Raw genomic sequence first — 24,035 nt, 5'->3', positions numbered from 1 at the left:
CGTGCGCAAAAACGCCGCGTTCGTCTGAATCTGGCCTTATAGTAGTTACACCGGCTCCCTCTATATGGTATGTATGTCCTTTTACAAAACTGCAATTCCCATCTTAAATGGCTCTCGTTCACAACAATATATAAGAAGATTTCTGCATTACCTTGAATATATTACAGGTTAGGAGAAGATTGAATAGCTGTACAGCTGCCAAGTTTGACAAGAGGTAGCGATTAAAAAGCGAACCTTAAAACAGCCCAGAGGGAATTCAGTCTGCTGTGTGTAAAGGCTTCTCCGCACTGTGGGATTTCTAAAGTCAAGCTGAGTGTTTTAAATGTCACTAATGTTCTTGATCAAGAAGTTAGATGAAGGGTGAAAGGTAAGAGAGATCTGTCTCTTATAAATGGTCTCCACAAACAATGTCGCGCAATGCAATTCTGTCAGTGGTTAGAAGAGCTGCAGACATTATATAGTTCTACATTCTCACCACGGAGGTCGTCTAATCCTATTCTTTTCCAACCTTAAAAGGAAACATTGGTGAAACAATAGATTTTTTTTTTTATTGGTCTCCTTATATCTGTCCTGATCACGTCCTAGTGATTCAGGTGCACGACCAGTTATAAGAGAGAGCTTTGATACAAGTTGTGCACCTGTGTTTTCATTTATTGACAGCAAGCAGAGATCTTGGAAATGGTCAGGAATTGAAACACAAAGTATATTAAAAATATGCTACACTTATCATTACATATTTACTACGTTTTCTTTTTCTTTTATTTTCATATTGAAGCCAGCTTGGCTGATTGATGGGTGACTGGCTTCAGAATTAGCTGGTATCGCTGGGGAAGGCTGCTTATGGCATGTAGTAGTATATGCCGGCCAGTCAACAGAATGGCAAAGCATCTCATACATGGACGGGCTGGGTCATAGAGGGGGGTCCAGAATGGGGGTATGTGGAAAGGGGTTGTTGAGATGCAGCTAAAGAAAAGCAAAAAGTGACGCTGTCCTGCATTTTTTTGTGCATACACCATTTTGTGTATACAGCTCCTATGCAGACCTATGATGTGACTTTAGGCGTGTACGCACATTGTTGGTTAGTATGTAGTAGGAAGCAATCTAAAATGTTATAGGCAACTTTGCAATAAAAAACTTGGCTGCAAAAGGTGACATACCCTTTAAACAGCAGCTTATTTTTATTTTTTTATTTATTCTAATAAGCCTTGGTGTCCCAATAGTTCGTTTGTTCACTGCCTCCTCCTACTTAAAATTATTATTTTAATTCCGTGCCTCTGCTTCCTCCTCTCTGGGTTTCGATCCATATTCAGTTGTTTGTGGCTCCTAATTAGATCATTTCTGCACCCAAAAAGATCAAACAATGTTTTATTATATCTGACTGGTGTTGCCCCTTAAGACATATTCCATATTGGACTCCATTAATTTGTAATTGGTTGATCTCCTTTAAATTGTGCTGTTGGTTCAGTGTTCACATTGTATAAATCTACAGAATGAAGAACATCATGAGACAAGTGCAGCAAGCGTATCACCGGTGTGAGGAGCGGACGAGCAGGTGCTGGATATTTTTAGTGCTTTTGACAAAACTCAAAACTGATTTTCAGTTTCCCATTTGTGACATACAATAGGACCCTCATAGTGACCGGCTTCCTGCGTGTGCTGCACCTGATGATCCATGGCCTCCTGCATTTTATATACAATTGATCAGCCAGTATGTGGCAAATGGCTTTTTTTATGTGAACCCCCTAGCATTATTTGTAACGCATGTGGAAAATGTCTGTCAGCTTTATATATATATATATATATATATATATATATATATATGGAAAAAGGGAGAGAGAAAAAAAAGTCCCCTATCAAAGGAGAAAAGAAAATAATCCATGATCCTGTGATCAGCTGTAATCTGTGGGGAAACCTGGCAGTAACTGTTCAATTTCCCTGCAGCGCCACCACAGAAGAAACTTGGCATTACACAGTTCCCATTCAAATCAGCGGGTTGTAAAGTCAAAAAAATATCAGGCTGATGCATTTTGTACATTTTATATTATATTACGTTACAAGTATAAGAGGCCCTAGCTTTCATCAAAGTAGAAATAGGCATACATAAAGGAGAAGACACCAATGCAGAAATGAAAATGAGGTCCTTGTGCTTGTTCAGATATCCACAACCTACATCTCAGGACACAAAGGCCTTTTCCCATCCCTTATGGAGCTGGAGTGATTCTTGGACCAACAGGGGGAGCTCATGAGACGGAGGAATGATGCTTGATGAGTTAAAAGGGGGTGGGGCAGAACTTCATCCCTGTTCCTCATGGGCGGTGTCAGTCACTTCCCTTAAGTAAGAGTGGGATGAGTTTAAATCCTTTGACACCCATTGGAGACCCATCTATGGTACACGCCCCCTAATTTTTAACAAATTTGCTACTTAAAATGACTTGTTTTTCACTAATATTGACACAGATTCTAAATTTATTTATACTCTCTATAAACATTTTATGTGCTAAATAAAACAGCGAGGATGAACACAAAGCAAATACATGTCATCCTCGGTAAAACTGGGAATTTTATTTGAATAGCTTTACATTTACATCCTTAAAAAACATGATTTTTATGACTTACAAAAATGGGTTCTATAATATTTTAACGTAGAGGATAATTACATTATAATATATTATACAGCTGTATGTATTATTACCATGACCCAGTTTGCCCTCAGTAGAAAATAACTTCTTCATATGCAAAGTATAAATTCATTATAACAAAATCACAGAATAAAAAATATAGTCATTTACATTATATTGCATATATTTTATCACCTTTTTCATCCACACAGTCTAAATAATTTTAAAAACATATTACTTGCATTGGGTATTCATGTGAAAAAGCGCCAATCAGTCCATTGACGACAGGACTTCTTTATGCACTCAAAGTACTTAATCAGAATGACAGATCTGTCGACGGCAACTTGTCGATGATTTCCAGTTAAGAATTCGAATTTATATTTTTATATATTGCAAAGCATAAAGTATATATATATATATATATATATATATATATATATATATATATATATATATATATATATATATAAAAAACAACAACACATCAACACAAATGTAGTGAATATGTTGTATTACAAATATGATGGGTTTTAAATTTTTTGACTATAGAGTCATTGGGGGACTATCACTTTAAATTCTAGCTGTAATGCATGGTCCCTAAAAATGAACTTTTCAGTATAGACATTTATGACATATTGATTGGAAATGCCATCAATATCTATTCAGTGGAAGTTGGAGTGATGGAATAGCCACGTCTCCATTTACAATGGAGAGGTGGCCGAAGAGCCCTTGTTTTTGGGTTGGGCGGTCGTCTCATGAGTTGATTCTCCAACAATCAGATATAATAGCATATCCCATCAATATACCCCAAATGTCAGTGATGGGTAAATCCTGTAAATATTATTGTCTGGTCAGTATTACTTCCATTTACCTATAAGAATAATATCCCTTATCACCTTTTTGCTCTTGTTTTTTGGCTGCCTTCTTCAGGCCTAAGACTTTGTCAGGGGCAAATATAATGGTGAGGAGTCTGTTTTGTGACTGGAGAACCAAACCCTTCTTTGTCCCTCCTTTTACTATATGGACTTTTGAGACAGTTCTTCGCTCCTTTGTTTCGCTCCACCTATGGGGAAGAAGAATGGGGACAACTTGAACTGAGGACATAGTCCCAAAGCATCCGTAGCGTCTGTTTTTTTTTTTGGTGTGCAAACTCTTGCAGCCTTCTAATTCCTCAGCCATCATACCCCAGTTATCCAATTTTGAGATTATTTAGAAAACCAAAATTACTTGGCGAGGACATATGTGCCCCAGTCCAAATACGCCTTTGGTCTATAAAACCCTGGTCAGCCTATAAATTCCCACAATCAACCAAGGTCATGATCAGTAACTGGGTTAGGTTTGATCGTTTGGTGGAAAATATAGATAGTTTCACTGACTCTATACTGGGGTGGATAATACCAGTTTTGCCATAGATGCAACTCTTTCAGCCGCTTTGGGGCGCATGGAGGGACTCAGTTCAGGTTTGCCCCATTCTCCTTCCCCATGGGTGTTGTAAAGATGGAAAAAGTATAAAAAAATCTACTTGATATTCAATGGATTTTAGGACTAAATAGATATAGGGAGGGATTCAGAGAGGGATATACATTACTAAAGTGCCTCAATGGTTTGGAAGCTTTCTTGTTTTCCATTGTCTGGAGTACGCCAAACGAGGCAGTCAGACACGGTCAGGCGCTTATAAGGAGCGGACATAGCTCTCTGTAGCGATAGGGCAGCTGACCCTGCTCTGCTATTGTTAGAAATCAGGGCAGTATCCGTCGTGGTGGAGTTCGGTGAGGATTGTATATTAACATGGCTTCTCAACATGTGTCTATAGGTTGTCGTCAATCCAGAACAAGAAGCTGAAGTTGCCCGGGTCATCCTGGGAACTAAAATCTGAGGTACTACTTTCCCTGTCTCATCATCCTTTCTCCAGAAGTCAGTTCGGTAGGTGCTGATGAGTGGCCTCTGCCTCTTCAGTTCCTCCTCCAGAGGCCTCCAGTGTGTGAAGTTATGGGACTCTCTATGTTTGAGAAGTTTTTTCTTCCCTAATCCCTTGACAAAAAAAAAAGTTGGATGTATACATTGTGTTTCATGTAAATGTTAGTTTACCAAAAAGATTATTATCATACTGATAGAGAAATCATCATATGTAGTAAAACAAACACCTTTCTTTCCATTCCTCAAATAATGAGCGTGCCTCACTAACAGGTTACTGCCTCCAACAAAATCAACACATTCATCTCCTGAATTACCCTGCTCTGCTAGGGTGACCCTATTCTTTTCACATATTAACTCTACAATTTTTTTGTTTATTTCATTCCTCCTACTCTCATCAACATAAGCTCTTTTCCTACCAAAATAGAGGACAGGTCACTGGGTCCCACAAGATCAACACATTCACCTCCTGCTGCTGCGACCTTTATCAAAACCTGATCTGCTGCAGGTCTCTCTATCCCAACCCATGCATTTTTTCTTTGCTCCAATGCATCTAAAATAAAATATTTCCCAAATAATCTTGATTTAACTCCTTAACGACTGCCAATACGCCTTTTCACGGCGCTCTGACATAAGCCCGGCACGGGAGTCCTGTGCCGGCTAAAGACAGCTGGACACCTGCACTAACGGCACAACATCGATCTCACTCATTTAACCCCTTAGATGTGACGCTCAATAGCGAGCGCCGCATCCAAGTGGTTTTGAAGGGAGGGAGCTCCCTCTCTCACCCCATCGGCACCCTGCAATGGCAATCGCATACAGAAGTATTGCAGTGTATTATAAAAGCGATCAGAAGATCGCATAGTGAAGTCCCCTAGTGGGAGTAAAAATAAAGTTATCAAAAAGTTTAATAAAGTTAATAATAAATAAATAAAAATCCCAAATAAAAAAATGAAAGACCCACTTTTTCCCTTATAAAATACTTTTATGTGAAAAAAAAAATTAAAACTTTTTAACCAAGGCTATTTGCAAAGTTTCTTATTTTTTTTTACTTGAGATGCATTGAAGCAAAAAAAGCAAATATTACACAATAGCTTCCGTGAAGTTTACTTATCAATGTAACCCTTATAATTCCCATCTATAATTATTTTTTTTTTTCAAGGCGTAAAAAATAACAAAGCCACACACAAGACAAAGAAATCCCTGAGCGGCTCCTTAATCATCGCGTGTATATTTTGGTCTCTCGGTGGTTATTTTCTTCATCCCCGTTGCATGCGTTGCGCACAGGCTGACGAATATCTGTCTTTTTACTATTTATTGCAGAATATACTAAGACATGATTACCGGGATGATAAAGATAATTGGCTGCTCTGTTGCTGTGTGGAGTTTGTACTTCATCCCACAGAGTGAGAAGTCATAAAAATATGTACTTAGAAGAAGACTAGTGAAAGACATGGGCACATTCATTACTGTTTAGAATCTCTGGAGCCAAGAATTGCTGCTTCGTTCCCTAGAATTAAATGCCCAATTTAGAATTCAAACACACAAGCCTAATTAGGTGACGCCAGGGACAACTACCGGCAAGTGAATGGATTCAGTGACTTGCACAGATGCTAAGACAACCCAGTAGTCACTCTTCTGAGGACAGACTATTTATTGTGGATGCCAAGGAAGAATGACAATTAACCTTTAGAGCATGGCTGCAGCACTTAGTGCTAATTGTGCATTCATTGAAACAGCCCATTTATTAGAGGTTGTGCAGGAATTAGAAAAAAAAAAGTGTCTCCCTTATTTCAGAAACAGCGCCACTCCATACTCAATAGGCTGTGTCTGGTATTGCGGCTCACCCCCATACACGTCAATAGGGATGAGCTTCAATACTAAAAACAAACCACAGACAAACATCTGCTACAGTGTGTTGATTCATCTGTGCCTCCATATGTACTCAAGAAACTTGTTTAGCATTATCCCCTGATGATGAGCTGATCACAGGGTGTCCTGCTGCTGTGATCCCCAGCGATCAGCTGGAATTTGTGGATGGAAATTAGCAGCAAGTGTTCTATTCCCCTGCAGCACCACCCAATGGCAGGTTATCATTGGGTGTTTTGGGCGGCCGCCCGGGACCCGAGGCTCCCGGGTGGCACATGGCCGCCCCAAGTACAATGCGTTTTTTGCCGCGAATTTGCCGCGTATGTCTGCAGTTCTTGTTACCGATTAGAGACCTGCTGGTCACATGACCGCAGCTCCTAAACCAGCAGCAAGAGAGAAGACTGTGAGGTGAGGTGAGCTGCGAGGTAAGGATAAGGGGATCATGGATTTGTTTAAGGGGTCCGGGGTCTGTGTTTAGGGGGTCTGGTCTGGGGTCTGTATTAGTTTAAGGGATCTGTATTTAGGGGGTCTGGTCTGGGGTCTGTATTAGTTTAAGGGATCTGTATTTAGGGGGTCTTGTCTGGGGTCTGTATTAGTTTAGGGAGTAAGGTCTGGGGTCATTATTAGTTTAGGGGCTGTCAGGTCTGGGTTCTGTATTTAGGGGTCTGGCCTGGGGACTGTATTAGTTTATGGGGTCTGTATTTAAGGGGCCTGGTCTAGGGTCTGTATTAGTTTAGGGGGTCAGGTCTGAGGTCTATTAGTTTATGGGGTCTGTATTTAGGGGGACTGGTCTAGGGTCTATATTAGTTTAGGGGCTCTGATCTGGGGTCTATTAGTTTAGGGAGTCAGGTCTGGGGTCGTTATTAGTTTAGGGGATCAGGTCTGGGGTCTGTATTTAGGGATCTGGTCCGAGCTCTGTATTTAGGGTGCTTGTTCTGGGGTCTGTATTTATTTAGGGTGCTTGTTCTGGGGTCGGTATTTGTTTAGGGGAGTCTGGTCTGGGCTCTGTATTTATTAGTCTGAGTAAAAGGGGTTGTCCGGGCACATCGATAGGTCATCAGTATGAAAAACTGGTCCGTGCCCAGACAACCCCTTTAATGTATGGTTCTGGGCCTTGATGTCTTAATTTTTGTGTTTCTATAGAGGCTGGAAAGGGCTGCAGAAGCGAGGAGCAAAGATGTCTCATCAGGAGAAGTCGCCATACCGGTCTGTGTCAGATGTAGAAGAAAAGAGAACGTTTCCCATCAGAGAAGACGTCACTTGTGAGTCACTGGATCTATAGAGAATCTGTCCCCTCTCCTGACATGTCTGTTGTAGGAAATCCTTGTATGCCACATAAAGTCTTTGCGTACCGAGCACTAATAGACAAATGCGTGTTACCATTCCCATTGTCAAGAGGATGTGTCCCTACAGAGTGTGATACAGTCAGCAATGGTTGGAGACTGTCAGTATGTAGGGACACAGCCCTTTGACAAGAGGAATCGTAAAAAAAACACCCATTTGTCAATGCTCTCACAGAAAGGTGGTGTTCACTATAGACACAGCAGAGCGGCGGTGGGAAGGGGGGCCCAAGTTTGGTGAACAGCCCAGGGCCTATGGTCTACTTAATCCGCCAATGCCGCCACCACAGTGGAAATACAGTAGCTTGGGATGTATCACTGCATTAAAAGGCAGATTTTGCTCTTTAGTAATTGATCATGTATTGAGGCATTGCTACCGATGAAAAATAATTTACAATTATATACAGGACATAGCTATAGGGGATGCAGAGGTAGTAGTTGCATCCAGGCCATGCCCCCTGAGGGTGTCCAAAGGTCTCCCTGCCAATAAGACATCAGTATTATAAATCACACAAGATAGGTGTTACAGATTTTGCATTAGGTTATAATTATAGGTTTTGATTATATAGGATATAAATGATGAAAGTATTTTTAGTACTTACATTTTCGAAAGAAAACACAGAGCTCAGAAATATGTGGCGGTTGTCGTGTCTGGAGAATATATGTTTTGTTGGATGTTCCTGGAAAAAGAAGGGGCAAACGCTGAGATAAATTATATTGTGAGCGTCAGGTTACCATCCTGGGCAGGTTATAGAATTAAAATGGAAATATTACATGTAGCCAAATATTATCTCAACATGATAATGACTTTAATGTGATTACCTCCGAAGCATTCATTATATAAACGACGTTAGTGAGCTGCATACATCCACCACTTAGATTTGGGGGGATCGGAGGGTAATATTGTTATTATCAGCAAGCATAATTTATGCAGAAGTAATTAAAAGTAGAAAGAATCTCATCTACTTTGATGCTAAAAATATTCACAGAGGGAATTATTCTTCCCCGTGTATCAAGATGTATTGAATTACATTACAATTACTATAGCCTTAGGGCTCATTCACTCAAACGTGAATCTCGTCCGTGTGACACACAGACCCATGCATTTCAATGGGGCCGTACACACGACCGTTGTTTCAACATGTCCTATTTTCCTGTGTGTCACGCATCTCTCCATAGACTGTAATCTGTGGGGGATCCATGACAACGCGTCCCGTACGGGTCCACCTCGGACGTGGAAAACAAGTTTTTCACGTCCGAAGTGGGATACGTTCGTGTGAATGTAGCCTTAAAGTGAATGTCCACGTTTTTTCATCATGTAATTTTTAGGTCCAACATTCTTAATATATCTTTATAGCGGTGCATGCTCAGTTTTTCTGATACAGAGCAGCAAATCTCCTGCAGAGACATAGAGTTAAAAGGTAAACTTCTGGCTTCCTGCAGTCACCACTAGGGGGAGATTAGGAGCTTACTGCATACTGTGTATACATTAACCTAAAAAATAACACAGTATGCAGTAAGCTCCTAAGCTCCCTCTAGTGGTGGCTGCAGGTAGCCACAAGTTCAGCTTTTCCATTTCGAAATGTTTATTACTTTTTGAAAAAAGACAAAAAAATAAAAATGTATAACGAGATCATGGTAATATAAAGTACACAGTAAATTGTGTCAGATTAACACTAGTTCAGCTTTTAATACTATTGCTGTATAAAGGAAAACACAGGTTTGGAACCCTGTATCATCTCTTTCTACAATTAAAATAAATGAAGAAATTAACCAGCACAGAAGTTTTGACTTATTAAGGATAAAAAAAACCCTAAAGACTGTTTAAGGCTAGCCATTAAAGCAATACTATCTAATGAGTTTTGTTACACAAAGCAATCATGGAAGTCTCCTGTGTTCTCCCTGCCATCCTTCTATTCAATACATTTGGCCCTAGACATTTTATAGATTTCAACTGTGACTTCATTAACATGAATATTTGGCTTGTATATATTTTTTTGTCAATAGACAAAGCAAATTTAACTTTCAGATGTTTTCTAGGGCTTTTTACAGTTTTTTTATGTTGGTAGCTGCAGCTGCTTTTCTCAGACTGTGGAAGGGTCAGCTTGCTTGACTGCTTGTCTCTAACCCTGTACATGCTGTAACGTAACATGAAATGGATCTCTTTACAAACAAACTATCCCTGTGCTTCCTAATATCCCTCTAATGGGTGAGTAAAGCTCTGTCTGGCAGAAGCAGGACATGTGACAGGAACTTCATTCACCCTGCACTGTGATTGGTTGATGCAACATGAGTGACAAGTTCTTAAAAGCTTATTATGTTCAGTGCTTAAAGGGTAACTTAACTTTCAGAAACCTTCTGACATGTAACAGTGACATGTCAGAAGTTTTGATTGGTGGTGGTCCGAGCACTGAGACCCCCACTGATCGCTAAAACGAAGTGTCAGAAGCGCTCGGGCTATCGCTGAGCCGCTTGGTTTCTGATCGGCTTTTCCTGGAATGCCGATACAACGGTGTATGGACTCAATAGAAAGTCTATGGGCCTCTACACCGTTTCATCTGCTTCCCAGAAAAGCCGACGAGAAACGAAGCGGCTCAGTGCTCTCCCGAGCTCCCCTGCCACTTCGTTTTAGCGATCGGTGGGGGTCTCAGTGCTCGGACCCCCATCAATCAAAACTATGACATGTCAGAAGTTTTCTGAAAGTTTACTTACCCTTTAAACACAAGAGGGTGGAGCATTACCAAGTATACAAGAGAAGAACTGTGGGAGCAATTTTGTCAGGGACATGACACACAGAGCTGTATAGGTGGCTTACCAGTGACAGAAATAGAGAGGAGATTTGGTTGGATTTGTGGGCAGTGTTTCCTTGTTTTGCCTGGAATTTGCCTTTAAATATTGGTGTAGGGTTACCAGATAAACCATCACTTTAACTAGTTTAGGTTTTTATTTGACTTCTTGCAGAACCCTTGGCCCGACATTGCAATATCATCCAAATGCTTAATTCAGGTCACACAGATTTCTTTAGTTCCGCTAAGAGAAACAGAGCTTCAGCAGGAGTAAGCAATGATGACAGATTGTTCCATTACTGAGCCAGTTCTCATCATTACTGGTAAAGCCGGCACATTCAGAGCCTCTTGTAATAGTGCTACTCCTATGCTGTTTAATTAATGGATGTGGGATGAAGGTGAGCGGAGTGGAGCCAACACCTTCACTGTGCAATGAGAATGTGCTGTACCGCCGCAGAAACACGAATGCTGGTAATTGTTTTGATTGCTTTGCTTGTTAATAGAAATACAGGGCAGTTGTTAGAGCTTTTAGTTTTATAAAGTCGTAGATTGCAATTTGGTTTTGTTCTATAATTTGATTCCAGTTGTATACTGATTTAATCACATAAAGTTAGATGCCACCTATGTATTGTGGAGACAAAGACTGTGTGGCCTGTATCAATACTAAGTGGCAATGAGTGACTACTAACACCCGAACAAGAAGGGGACCAAGGAGAAATAATCAGCCCGTGAGCACTGAGACGAAAGAAGGGACAGCTATGTGTTAATATAGCAATAAAGGTGCCACTTAAGAGCAGATAGATGATAGATACAGATCTATATGGTGCTGCTCTTGACTTTTTCTTTTGTATAGATAGATAGATAGATAGATAGATAGATCAGTGGCGTAACTACCGCTGTAGCAGCCATAGTGGCTGCTATGGGGCCCACGGCATGAGGGGGCCTATGCCGCCCACCGGCACTGGACCCCCAATGCCCGGTGGGGCCGCTAGCAGCCGTAGATACTATTCAACACTATGCATACCTTCCAACCGTCCCGGATGGCAGGGTGTATGTCCCTCTGTCAACTGTATCTGCGTCCTCAGGACGCAGATACAGTTGAACCCAATTCTGAAGCAGGGAACCATCAGGTCCCTGCTTCAGAATTAGTTCAGAGCGGAGGAGCAGAGGGAGCTCCTCCGCTCGCCGAGGACTCCCCGGGCACAGCGCTATTTTAAGCGCTGTGCTCGGGGAAGCCCTTGACGTCACTGTCCATATATGGACAGTGACGTCAGTGGCTACTCCTTGAGCGGAATCCCTGTTGCCGATGATCTGTCAGAGGATTCCGCTCCTAGAGGAAACCACTGAAGTCATTGTCCATATATGGACATTGACGTCAGGGGCTCCTTCTGGAGCGGAATCCCTGGCCAGAGTCGGCAACGGGGATTCCGCTCTATGCTATGGCTGGGGATTCCGCTCTATGCTATGGCTGGGGATTCCGCTCCTAGAGGGAAGTCCTGATGCCACTATCTACAGAGGGTGTGGTGCTATCTTTAAGGGGGGTGTGGCACTATCTACATGGACAATATATAGGGGCACTATCTACAGGGGGCACTGTGGTGCTATCTACATGGGCACTGGTACTATGGGCAGCTAAGTGGACATTATACTGTATAAGGGCAGCTAGGGGGCATTATACTGTATGGGGGTAGCTATGGGGCTGGGTGAATCTGTGGGCATTATACTGTATGGGGACATCTGCGTGGGCATTATACTGTATGGGTGCATCATTGGTGCAGTATACTGTATGGTGGCAGTTGAGGGGGCATTATACTGTATGGTGGCAGCTATAGGGGCATTATACTGTATGGTGGCAGCTTTGGGGGCATTATACTGTGTGGGGGAAGCTATTTGGTATTATACTGTGTGTGAGGCACTATAGGAGCCTGATACTGGGTGGGCTGAACCGGCTGATATCTCCCTGCTGTCATTTACTAGGCTACAGCCTACAGGCCATGTTCGGCATGCAACCTATCAGTTGCAGGGACTGGACCCCTGTGCAGGCCGGCGTGATGACTTCACTGGATCACGGCGGCCTACGCAAAGAATCCCGTCCGCGTTGATGCTTTGGAGAAGCTCTGTTTGTCATGGGAACGGAGCCTAGGTGAATATAAATGTTTTGTTTTATTTGTTTGTGGGGCGCTATCTTCAAGGAGGAGGTGGGAGTGCTAACTACAGGGGGGCTGTATAGCACAATCTACAGGGGGGCTGTATGGCACAATCTACAGGAGGAGCTGTATGGCACAATCTACAAGGGGGGGGGGGCTGTATGCCACTATCTACAGGGGCTGTGTGTGGCACCCAAGGGGGGGGCAGTCAAAAGTTTGTTATGGGGCCCAGTGTTTCCTAGTTACGCCCCTGAGATAGTAGATAGATAGATAGATAGATAGATAGATAGATAGATAGATAGATAGATAGATAGATAGATAGATAGATAGATAGATATGAGATAGATAGATATGAGAGATAGATATGAGATAGATAGATAGATAGATAGATAGATAGATAGATAGATAGATAGATAGATAGATAGATAGATAGATAGATAGATAGATAGATAGATAGCCGCATCACACTAGGTAGGATTATCTGATTATTCTAATAGAAACTAAAAGTTATATAATTTTCCAATATACTCTCTGTATTAATTCCTCATCATTTTCAAGATCTCTGCTTGTTGTTATTTAGTAGGAACATTTATTGTTTATTTTTCATTATACAAAAAATAACATTAATTTTCTGAAACCGAACAATCGCTTTAATGTATTGTATGGACCAGAAATAAAGAAAATGCTTTATTATAAGAAACCCAGACCAATATATAGCAGAAGCTCTCTTTATATGCTCCTGTATTTGTGAACACTGGGGGCACGTCCGGGAATATATAATCAAACCTCACATCTGAGGGGTAATTAAAGGCAAAGTGACTGCGGCCGCGTATGATTTATCATTTAGTAATGGAACGCTACAGGAAAGAAGAAAATCTCCGTTCTACAACATGTAATCATTGTGTAGTAATAATTACAAAGCACAAATGAACATTAATCATATAACAACAGATTGTAATTATGTGGACTAGGAGACGGCCGATAAAGCTTCACATGGAATGTTTTAAAGAAATGAGTATGTAGATGATTGATAGGGAGCAGAAAATGTCACCATAGATGGACGCATGTGGTACAATATGTGAATTAAGGCTTTGTGTTGCCTCTTACAGTATGGTTTCTACATTGTAGAAGCATGAGGCTGTTCCCCCACTAGGAATTATTTTGACAACTGTCATGTGACAGCTAAGCTCCTCCCAAGGTAGGGAAGATTTAAAGGGGTTGTCCCAAGATTAAATGTTATCCCCTAACCACAGGATAGGTGATAACATACTGATCGATGTGGGTCGGACCCCCACCGATCACGAGAACAGGGGTCCAAAGAGGACCGCTCGTCCCCATCTATAGCTCTGTGTGACAGGAGCAAGCGAGCGGCGATCAACGATGTCTCGTTAATCGGCGCTCGCTGCACTGGCCGATTATTGGCCCGTGTAAAAGGGTCTTTACTCCTTTTGCAAAAAATGTTGTGGTGCTGAGAACCCCATTTAATAAGATTGTCTGGTTTGGAGTTCCCATTTTTAAATACCCTAATAATTAATAGTACGTTAATAGAGAGTAGACCCTCGTTCACCACGCTCATCTATTAACCAGAACAGAGAGGAGTGGCTATCATGAGCATCTCTGCTCTGGAGGACCTGTCCTTTCTTGTATTATTATTTCTATTCTATTACTTGGACAGCCCATTGATTTAAATGAGAACTGTGTAATGCTTATTTTCCCCTTTGGTGGCGCTGCAGGGAAATTGTACAGTTTGACAGGTTCCTCTCAAATAAGACCTGATCACTTGGGATTCCAGCAGCAGGATACCCTGTGCTCAGTTTTTCATCAAGGTATCCTTCTATTAAAAATGAATTGACCAAAGTGGAAGAAAAAGATAATATAGCCAAATAATAAGCACACAAGGCAAAAAAAAAATAAATGCAAACATCACAGGACAAAGCAAAACAACTAAGGCAAAGGGAAAAAAAGAGAATACAATTTGAAAATTACCAGCGGAACAAACTCTGTCTGGGCCAGGATTTTATATAAAGAGCAACTAGTGAAATCTGTCAGGACATTGCTGAGCTCTCCCGTTAATGATCTCCTTGAATTGAAATTCTGTGTCTTTTCTGAGGCAGCTAAGCGGCTGAATAGCTGAATAGGACCCATTAGATTAAGAGTAGAAGTAATTACCAAACTTCCAAGTAATGCAAAAGATGAGAGAGTGCAAATGTAAAAGAGAGAGAGAGAGAGAGACGAGGGAGGGAGAGGGAATGCGAGCTGGGGCCGAGAGCGGGAGAGCCACATTACAGAATTATCTCTGAAATCTGACTGCATCTCCTAAAATGGAATAATCTTGGGCTCTACAAGCAAGGAAAAAAAAGTTAGACGAGTGCAAATGTTCTGTGTTCGGATGCCCTATAGGCTATATCCATAATATGAGTCTGCTGAGACGCTGTGAGACTTTTTTTTTTATAGTCTGAAACAATTGGGATAATATTCATTTACTAAACTTTTTATTTGAACAACATATTCCACAGTGCTGTACTATCCCGCAGTCCAACATATTCCACTGATTGTACTATCCCGCAGTCACCATGAAGAGGAGCCAAATAACTGTTCAAAAGAAGGCACTGTAAATGGAGAGCGGTTTCCAGGGAAGGAGATAAAGCCCAGACAGGAAGTGCAGCACAGCCCTGCAGGGAGACAGCAGTCCTGCAGCGTGGTATAGGAGCCTTGCAGAGAGATACAGCAGCCCTACTGAGAGACACCGCAGCCTTGCAGTGAGATACAGGAGCCCTGCAGAGAGACACAGACCTGCAGAGATACAGGAGCCCTGCAGAGAGATACAGGAGCCCTGCAGAGAGATACAGGAGCCCTGCAGAGAGATACAGGAGCCCTGCAGAGAGATACAGGAACCCTGCAGAGAGATACAGGAGCCCTGCAGATAGATACAGGAGCCTGCAGAGAGGTACAGGAGCCCTGCAGAGAGGTACAGGAGCCCTGCAGAGAGATACAGGAGCCCTGCAGAGAGATACAGGAGCCCTGCAGAGAGGTACAGGAGCCCTGCAGAGAGGTACAAGAGCCCTGCAGAGAGGTACAGGAGCCCTGCAGAGAGATACAGGAGCCCTGCAGAGAGATACAGGAGCCCTGCAGAGAGGTACAGGATCCCTGCAGAGAGACACAGGAGCCCTGCAGAGAGGTACAGGAGCCCTGCAGAGAGATACAGGAGCCCTGCAGAGAGATACAGGAGCTCTGCAGAGAGGTACAGGATCCCTGCAGAGAGATACAGGAGCCCTGCAGAGAGGTATAGGAGCCCTGCAGAGAGATACAGGAGCCCTGCAGAGAGATACAGGAGCTCTGCAGAGAGATACAGGAGCTCTGCAGAGAGGTACAGGAGCCCTGCAGAGAGGTACAGGAGCCCTGCAGAGAGATACAGGAGCCCTGCAGAGAGGTACAGGAGCCCTGCAGAGAGGTACAGGAGCCCTGCAGAGAGATACAGGAGCCCTGCAGAGAGATACAGGAGCTCTGCAGAGAGATACAGGAGCCCTGCAGAGAGGTACAGGAGCCCTGCAGAGAGATACAGGAGCTCTGCAGAGGGGTACAAGAGCCCTGCAGAGAGGTACAGGATCCCTGCAGAGAGATACAGGAGCTCTGCAGAGAGGTACAGGAGCCCTGCAGGGAGACACAGCTGCCCTGCAGAGAGACATAGGGGACTTGCAGATAGTCTCAGGAGCCCTGCAGCATGGCAGACAAGGAGAGCTACAGTTCTTAATGTCTTAAAAAGAGACTGTCACTATATAAAGACTTTGAAGTGGTTTCAGACAATTTGGTTCCTGCCACTGTACAGTATCAGAGACTGTTGCAAGCTGTTACAGGACATTAGTTTATTGCCCCTTAATTGAAAAAGTGTGTTACAATTACCTACAGTAAAATACCAGTTATCCTGCCATAACCATATCCACTCCTGGCTTTACACACTCAGGGCCGCCATCAGGACAGTACCGCTGGTACTCCCGTCAGGGTCCGGACAAAAAAAGAAAGAACAGGGGCCTGGAGCCCCACCAGCACTGTCCACCGCCGCAGCCCAAAGTTAATTATATTGCAGGGCCCGTTCCTTTCTCCTAACTAACTCTGGGCTCTTTTTCACAGGACTGATGCCAGATAGCGTCATGACGTTGTGTGAAGCGTCATGACGTTATATGTACCGTCGCACATAACATTGTGACACTACCCAGCGTCAGTCCTGTAAGAAAAGAGACGAGCGTTAGTTAGGAGAAGGGTACGGGCCCAGCAATATAATGAGGCCATCTTTAGCTAGGCCCTTTTTTCTTTTTTTGGCTGGGCTTGTGAAGCAGGGCCCCGGCGCCCAGGAAGAAGAGGCACCCGAAGAGAAGAGGATGTGTACAGGGACTGAAGTGGAGGAAAAAGGACCCAGAAACAGTAAGTATGTAGGGGGGTCTTAATTTTTTTCCGGGGTGTCTGGTCTGGGGTTCAAATAAATTTAGGTCTCTGATTGGGGGTGTACATTAAATTAGGGGTCCGGGGGTCAGAATTTTGTCCTTTCTTTGGAAACCAGATGACCTTCCATTATGTCTGCTCTCCCGACATGTCTATTTTAGTAAATACTTGTATTCCCTATTAAATAACAATACTGGAGCACCTTTTCTGGGTTTGTGTTGTTCCTCTGTTAGGGCATGACCACACGTGGCGGATTTCCTCCGCAACTGTCCGCATCAATGCCGCACAGAATCTGCGTTGCAGATTCTGCAGCGGATCTGCACAAAATGTGCAGTAAATTGATGCGGACTAGCTGCTGCGGACTGCGGTAAAAGTACTTCCCTTCTCCCTATCAGTGCAGGATAGAGAGAAGGGACAGCACTTTCCCTTGTGAAAGTCAAAGAAATTCATACTTACCGCCCGTTGTCTTGGTGACGCGTCCCTCCTTCGGCATCCAGCCCGATCTCCCTGGATGACGCGGCAGTCCATGTGACCGCTGCAGCCTGTTATTAGCCTGTGATTGGCTGCAGCCGTCACTTAGACTGAAACGTCATCCTGGGAGGCCGGACTGGAGACAGAAGCAGGGAGTTCTCGGTAAGTATGAACTTTTTTTTTTACAGATACATGTATATTGGGATCGGTAGTCACTGTCCCGGGTGCAGAAACAGTTACTGCCGATCGCTTAACTCTTTCAGCACCCTGGACAGTGACTATTTACAGACGTCTCCTAGCAACGCTCCCGTCATTACGGGAGCCCCATTGACTTCCTCAGTCTGGCTGTAGACCTAGAAATACATAGGTCCAGCCAGAATGAAGAAATGTCAAGTTAAAAAAGCAAGACGGATCCGCAGCACACATAACATGTGCATGACAGCTGCGGACTTCATTGCGGAATTTAGAATCTCCATTGAAGTCAATGGAGAAATTCCGCCATGAGTCCGCCACTGCTCCGCAACAGACAGAGCATGCTGCGGACACCAAATTCCGCTCCGCAGCCTATGCTCCGCAGCGGAATTTTACGCCTCGTCTAAACGAACACTGCTAAATTAAAGTGTAAGTCAATGGACAAACGGCTCCGCTGCGGATTAACGCTGCGTAGTGTCCGCAGCGGAATTTAAGTGAAATTCCGCCACGTGTGAACCCAGCCTTAGGGTATGTTCACACACAGTGTTTTCAGATGTAATTCGGGCATTTTACGCCTCGAATTACGCCTGAAAAAACGCCCCTAATACGCCTACAAATATCTGCCCATTGCTTTCAATGGGTTTTACGATGTTCTGTTCCCGCGAGCCTTAATTTTACGCGTCTCTGTCAAAATACGGCGCGTAAAAAGACGCCTGCGAAAAAGAAGTGCATGTCACTTCTTGGGCCGTTTTTCATTGACTCCATTGAAAAACAGCTCCAATAACAGCCGTAAAATACGCCGCGAAAAACGCGAGTTGCTACAAAAACGTCTGAAAATTAGGAGCTGTTTTCGCCTGAAAACAGCTCCGCATTTTCAGACGTTTTTGGTCACTTCGTGTGAACATACCCTTACTCCTCCTGGAAATTTATGACCAAAATCAACAACTGGGTGTTACCATTCCCCTCGTCAATGACGTCTGCCCCTGCACACTGTCCTTTCAGTGCTCACAGGCACACACAATATTGGCAAAGGGAATGGTAACACCCAGTTATCAATTTGTTCATACTTTTCCAGGAGGAATAACAGAAGAACGGCACAACGCAGAGTTACTAGAAAAGATGCTCCAGGTATTTCCAAAAAAAAAATCATGTCACGAGAGATGACAGGTCCTCTTGAATTCTTCAGCTGTGTGCAGGGAAATTCTATGGTGATGCGGATTATGATGGGTACTCTCATGGCAGTTTATAGGGGTTACTCTGCTGGCACTGTTTATCGGGGGCACTCTGCTGGCATGGTTTATGTAGGATACTTTGCTGGAACCATGATATATGGGATGCACTTAGCCCACACTATGTTGGCACTATTAATGGGGTCACTGTCAATGGAACATATTGGCTGTCATTATGGGGCGTGGCCTGCACATGTGGGTGGGGTTTAAAAAATCTGTCTTGAGTCTTGGTAAAATGTTAGTGAACGCCATACTTGTGCTAAAATTGGCGACTTTACTCACCACTCGGCAGGGCTAACCGGGTGGGGGGGGGGGGGGGGGGGTGGCCAACAACTTTCCGACAGACTTTCCACAAAAAATAGCACAAATTCTAGCGCAAATCTCTGCCTGAGGAGCGAACTTTACAGCAAATCCCACAAATATTCTCGTGGAGGACAAACTATTTTCCTGTAGGAATAGCAACATTGATGTTTTAATGGAGGGATAAAATCTTTCCTATGAGTTTGGCCTGGAAGCCGTGATATAAACACATCATAACATTTCTTTCCAAGTAAGGAGATCTGTCTCTTCTATCCGGTAATCTCAAGGTTAGACAAGGAAAGAGCACAAGGTAAACATCTCCCGGAGAGACGATAAACAAACACGTCAACCACGGGATACGACGAGAGAACGATGTTCAAGCAAATAGCCTACGGAGCAGGAATATAAAGAGAGAGATTCCTCTGTACCATGTGGCTTTAATCAGTGATCGCAACCGAGCAGGATTGACACGGCCTCCGCACGGCTGACAGACCATTTACTGTCTTCATATGAACCAAACACATGTGGTAATGTCATAACTCACTTCTGTGCATCTAGAATTCATACCGGCGAGCTGCGATGACCCCAAGCTTTTCTACATTTACCTTTTCATCTTTTACAGGTGGGCTCCACATTTATTCCTGTATGTTGTAGCATTCTGCTATATCTTGCAAGCCAGAGGGTAGACGGGTTTGCTGTAGTTACATCCCTTCAAGGTGTGACCATCATTATAGTTATACAAGGGCGCATTACCTGTCATGAACGATGGGACCCTGATGGGCTCCGCACCTGAGGCTTGCAGACCTTATCCCACACTTGGTGCACTAACCTATGGAAAGGCAGCTCATTGATTGGCTAGTTTTATTTTTACATTCAATGATAGTATTATTTGGGCACTATATGCTACAATTTAAGGGGTGTGGGACAATAGAAGCTACTGCACAGACAACAATCAAACCTAAGGCCGACCCTAAACACGTGTAACTTGAGGCTCCTGGCCCTGATGCAAAGTCAAAGGAGGGCAACCCAACAATCAAGTCCTTTTTATAGTGCTGCTATCCTCTTATGTGGTAGAGGGGCTGAGGGGCCTCCTTGGGCACCATGGCCCAGGTGTAACTGCAACCTTTGCTCCCTTTATAGTTATGCCTCTGCCCATAAAGGGGTCCAAGAATATGTAATATAATAACAAAAAACACAATACTCACTTGTAGAATACCCCACTGCTCAAGTGCCAATGCTCCTGTGGTCCCCCACTGGTCTCTGTTTACAAGCCACTTATGATGACATTCCATACAGGCACGTGACCACTGGTGCCAATCACTGGCCACAGCAGTGATGCCAGTAAGTGCGGCACGTCATCGCTGCTATGCATTACTATTAACCATTCCGTTTTATTGGATACTTCCGCTTTTCACGTGATTGTCGCACCAAACGGATCAGAAAGGGGTCAGACATGCAAATGTGCTCAAAAGTGGGCGTTTCTGTGAGGTTTTGTGGGTATTCCTGGGCGGATCCGGTGGCAGAGCTTAAAACTGTCCTTGTAATTCAAATATTGAGTCGTATGCTACTGTCATGTAAAAATGGCCGACGGGGGCCATGACAGCATTGTTGAGTGCTTTTGTTAATTACATATTATGCTTCCAAATTATTCTATTTCTTACTCCTGGACAATCCCTTTGCACATTTGGACACGTGTGTGGTGATGTACAGTTATGTCAGAATGTTCCTGTGGGCACACCGGCCTGTGGCCCAAATTGGAGAATTCTCTGATTCAGAACGTTTAACCCTTTAGATGCCGCAGTCAGTAATGATCACAGCTCCCATGGAGAAAAAAAACAAAGACGTCATTGATTCCCTATGAGAAAAAAGTTGCAAGGAACCATGCGCCCATCGCAAAGAAATGTTACCATGTCAGATTTTTTTAAATTTTTTGCAAGCTTGCTTGCAACTTGTTGGGAAACACAAGTGGCACATGAGTTGCGATAATGCGGTGACACAATTTTACCTCCTGGTTGCTATAGCGCTCTAACCTAATATGCTGGTGTATTGAGTTTTATTTAGACAATGTGCTTATGTTTTACATATGAAAATCAAAAAATGAGTGCTAGGAATTTTTTGGGGATAAAACGTACTGTTATTCGTTGGGTGAAGGCTTTTGGAGGTGGTGGTTTTGCTTCCATGCGATATTCCTGACATATATCATTGCGGATGTGGCTTCTAGAGTGACCATGAAAGCCAGAAGGGTACTGAAAGTAGAGGGAGGAAAAAAATCAGATTAGACTCTGTACGTGATGTTATTTTTGTAGAATGTATTATGTAGATTTACTGGCATTTATGTAAAAAAATAATAATAATAAATAAAAAATGTAAAAAAAAAACAACATTTTCCATTAAATTTGTTGTTAACTTTTAGATGTACTTTTACGTTACAGATGACATATTTACATGATGTCAAATTTAGATCAGTTATGTCATCTGTTCAGGCTAAATCAGAATGACTAAAGACTTTGTTCTTCCTCCTTTTAGTCAAAAATCACATTGACGCTGAAATTGATTGCACCCATCTATATTCTGTATTTCCCCCCTGGCATCAAGGCAATGACATATTTTTGTAACCGCAAAGTGAACAGTCGCTCATGTCTGCCACTGAAGCAAACAGCTTGAAGCCTTTGGGCAGCCGATGTTCATGAATGTTTTACTAAATTATTATTAGAACCTCAGTATCGTGCAATTTATTGTTCTAATTCCTAAAGGAGATTCCGATTTATAATTCATGGAGTAATTCTGATGGTTTAAGGTTAACTGGAGCACGATACATGACACAGGATGAAAAATTACAATTTCGTTATGCCGATGCTTGAAGCTCTCCAGTCTATACATTATAGTTTGTGTAGAAAAAAAAACGTGTTTTTTAATCAATGTGTCAATGGAAAATATATTGTTACAAAATGTAGTAATATGATATATATATATGTAATATCTCTCTCTCTTTATATATAATTTAATTAATCTGCCATCAATTAATCCAGAAAATCTGATAATCCAGCACTTGAAACAATCTATTGTGGCGTTTCACAACACCAGATGCAAAAGACTGATTTTGTGTTACAGGAGATCTGCTCCTATTCACTTGAATACAGAACTGCAGCACAGCCGCTATTCTGTGGCCGGAGCCAACTACTTCCGGCATGGACATCCAGTGCCCGGAGGCAGCCAGAGTGGCTGATCAGTGCGGGGTTCGGGTGTCGGACCCCCACAGATCATGTACTAGGTCCTCAGTTGTCAAGTAGTGGACAACCCCTTTAATACTGGATACACAATGCTTGCCCTACTCAGATGCAGTCTGCTCCACCAGACATTATTATATTGATGCTATGGAAGCAGAAAGACCTCTCAGCAAATACTTTATTTCCATGATGCTTGTTACATCACTACCCAATTATATAGGGCATAGTATTACACACAAAACTACCGAATTGTGCTTTGTATTATAAATATCCTCCGGATTTGCAGATTATTCTCAGAGCTGTACGTAATTGTTGATTTAGATGGAAAATCATGCAAATAAATACATAGAAAATAAAAAAGCAGAAACAATATTGCCACACTGGGATAGCTAAAACTGGCCATAGACATGCAATTCCAACCAGTCACATGATTGTTCAGATGACAGCTAAAAGTTCAGACCCCTATAAAAATTGATGTTGTTTCAAATGATGGGGATAAGCGGCTGCCGAACTCACATGGCACCGCTTATCTCAGATCAAACAATTGGATCTCAGATTGAAATCCAACCTCTTGGATCCTTGTTTTCCCTGATGTCTCCAAATGGACAGCGTTGACAGCAGTGTCGGACTGGAGTTCAATGGGTGCACCAGAGGAAATGGTTCTGAGGGCCCATCTCCACATCCACTTATTTGCTTTGCAAGATTTGTTGTTCTTAATGCGCAATATGATCTAAGAAGTTATTTGTGAATTAAATCTAAAGTCACCTAAAGTTGTTTTCTGCTGGACCTTAGGGGCCCATTATTGTGTCAGAGGGCACTGGGTCCACCGGAGGATACTTTAGTACTCTGGTGGGCCCCTCCAACCCTCCTCTATAGGCATTTAAACTCCAACCTTTTGGCTCTCCAGCTGTTGCAACACGTTCTACAACCCCGAGCATGTCCTAAAAGCCAGCAAAAAATAGAAAAAGGAAAAAAATCAATCTTTACCCAGGATCCAGTAATTGCCTCGGGCATCACCCTATGTGCAGAACGCACATACAAATCCTTATTCTCAGGTGTTCTTCTTGACACGGGGATGGGTCCTCTCTATTTTGTGTTTCCCTTTACTGCTAATACGTTACCACGGTGCTGTTGATATGGTTGCTAAGCAACCTGAACAGTAGGGTGTGATCAACTATAGAATTCTTGTTTGCAGCATAATGGCTGCTGTAAAGCGAGACAAAAAACCCAGCACAATCCAGAGGAGAAACAACGTATTGTAACATTGGTTTGTAGTGCGTGCCTTCATTTTGTTTGCAATTTGCATGGGACTGCATTCTAAAATGAAGTAAATAAATGAACATGATTCAGTTCAGCCGTCTATCCGGAGCCTGTTGTTTACTATTCCAATGGGGTGAATGAACGCGACCCACAACCTATTATATTACCGCAAATGGGAGTTTAGAGCAGTGCAAAATGGTGCCCCCTTTTGGTGCTGGTTAACACCGCCAAACCGATAAACCACC

General features: G+C 42.9%; 2 protein-coding genes across 2 annotated transcripts in view; one reads left to right on the top strand and one right to left on the bottom strand.

Moving 5' to 3' along the window:
* Positions 1-24,035, top strand: part of PRRT3 (proline rich transmembrane protein 3) — a 296,142-nt gene that overhangs the window by 66,401 nt on the left and 205,706 nt on the right. The gene's annotated exons all lie outside the window — the stretch shown is intronic.
* Positions 3,137-23,620, bottom strand: CIMIP7 (ciliary microtubule inner protein 7). Its single transcript, XM_075832410.1, has 4 exons — positions 23,518-23,620; positions 21,436-21,549; positions 8,344-8,421; positions 3,137-4,649 (listed from the first exon to the last, which is right to left on the bottom strand). Exons 1-4 carry the CDS (start codon positions 23,542-23,544, stop codon positions 4,206-4,208), a joined length of 663 nt encoding a protein of 220 aa, XP_075688525.1. The 5' UTR covers positions 23,545-23,620; the 3' UTR covers positions 3,137-4,205.

This window comes from Rhinoderma darwinii, chromosome 7 (assembly GCF_050947455.1).
Source record: "Rhinoderma darwinii isolate aRhiDar2 chromosome 7, aRhiDar2.hap1, whole genome shotgun sequence".
Classification (NCBI taxonomy): Eukaryota; Metazoa; Chordata; class Amphibia; order Anura; family Rhinodermatidae; genus Rhinoderma; species Rhinoderma darwinii.
This window is presented reverse-complemented; position numbering and strand designations above follow the sequence as displayed.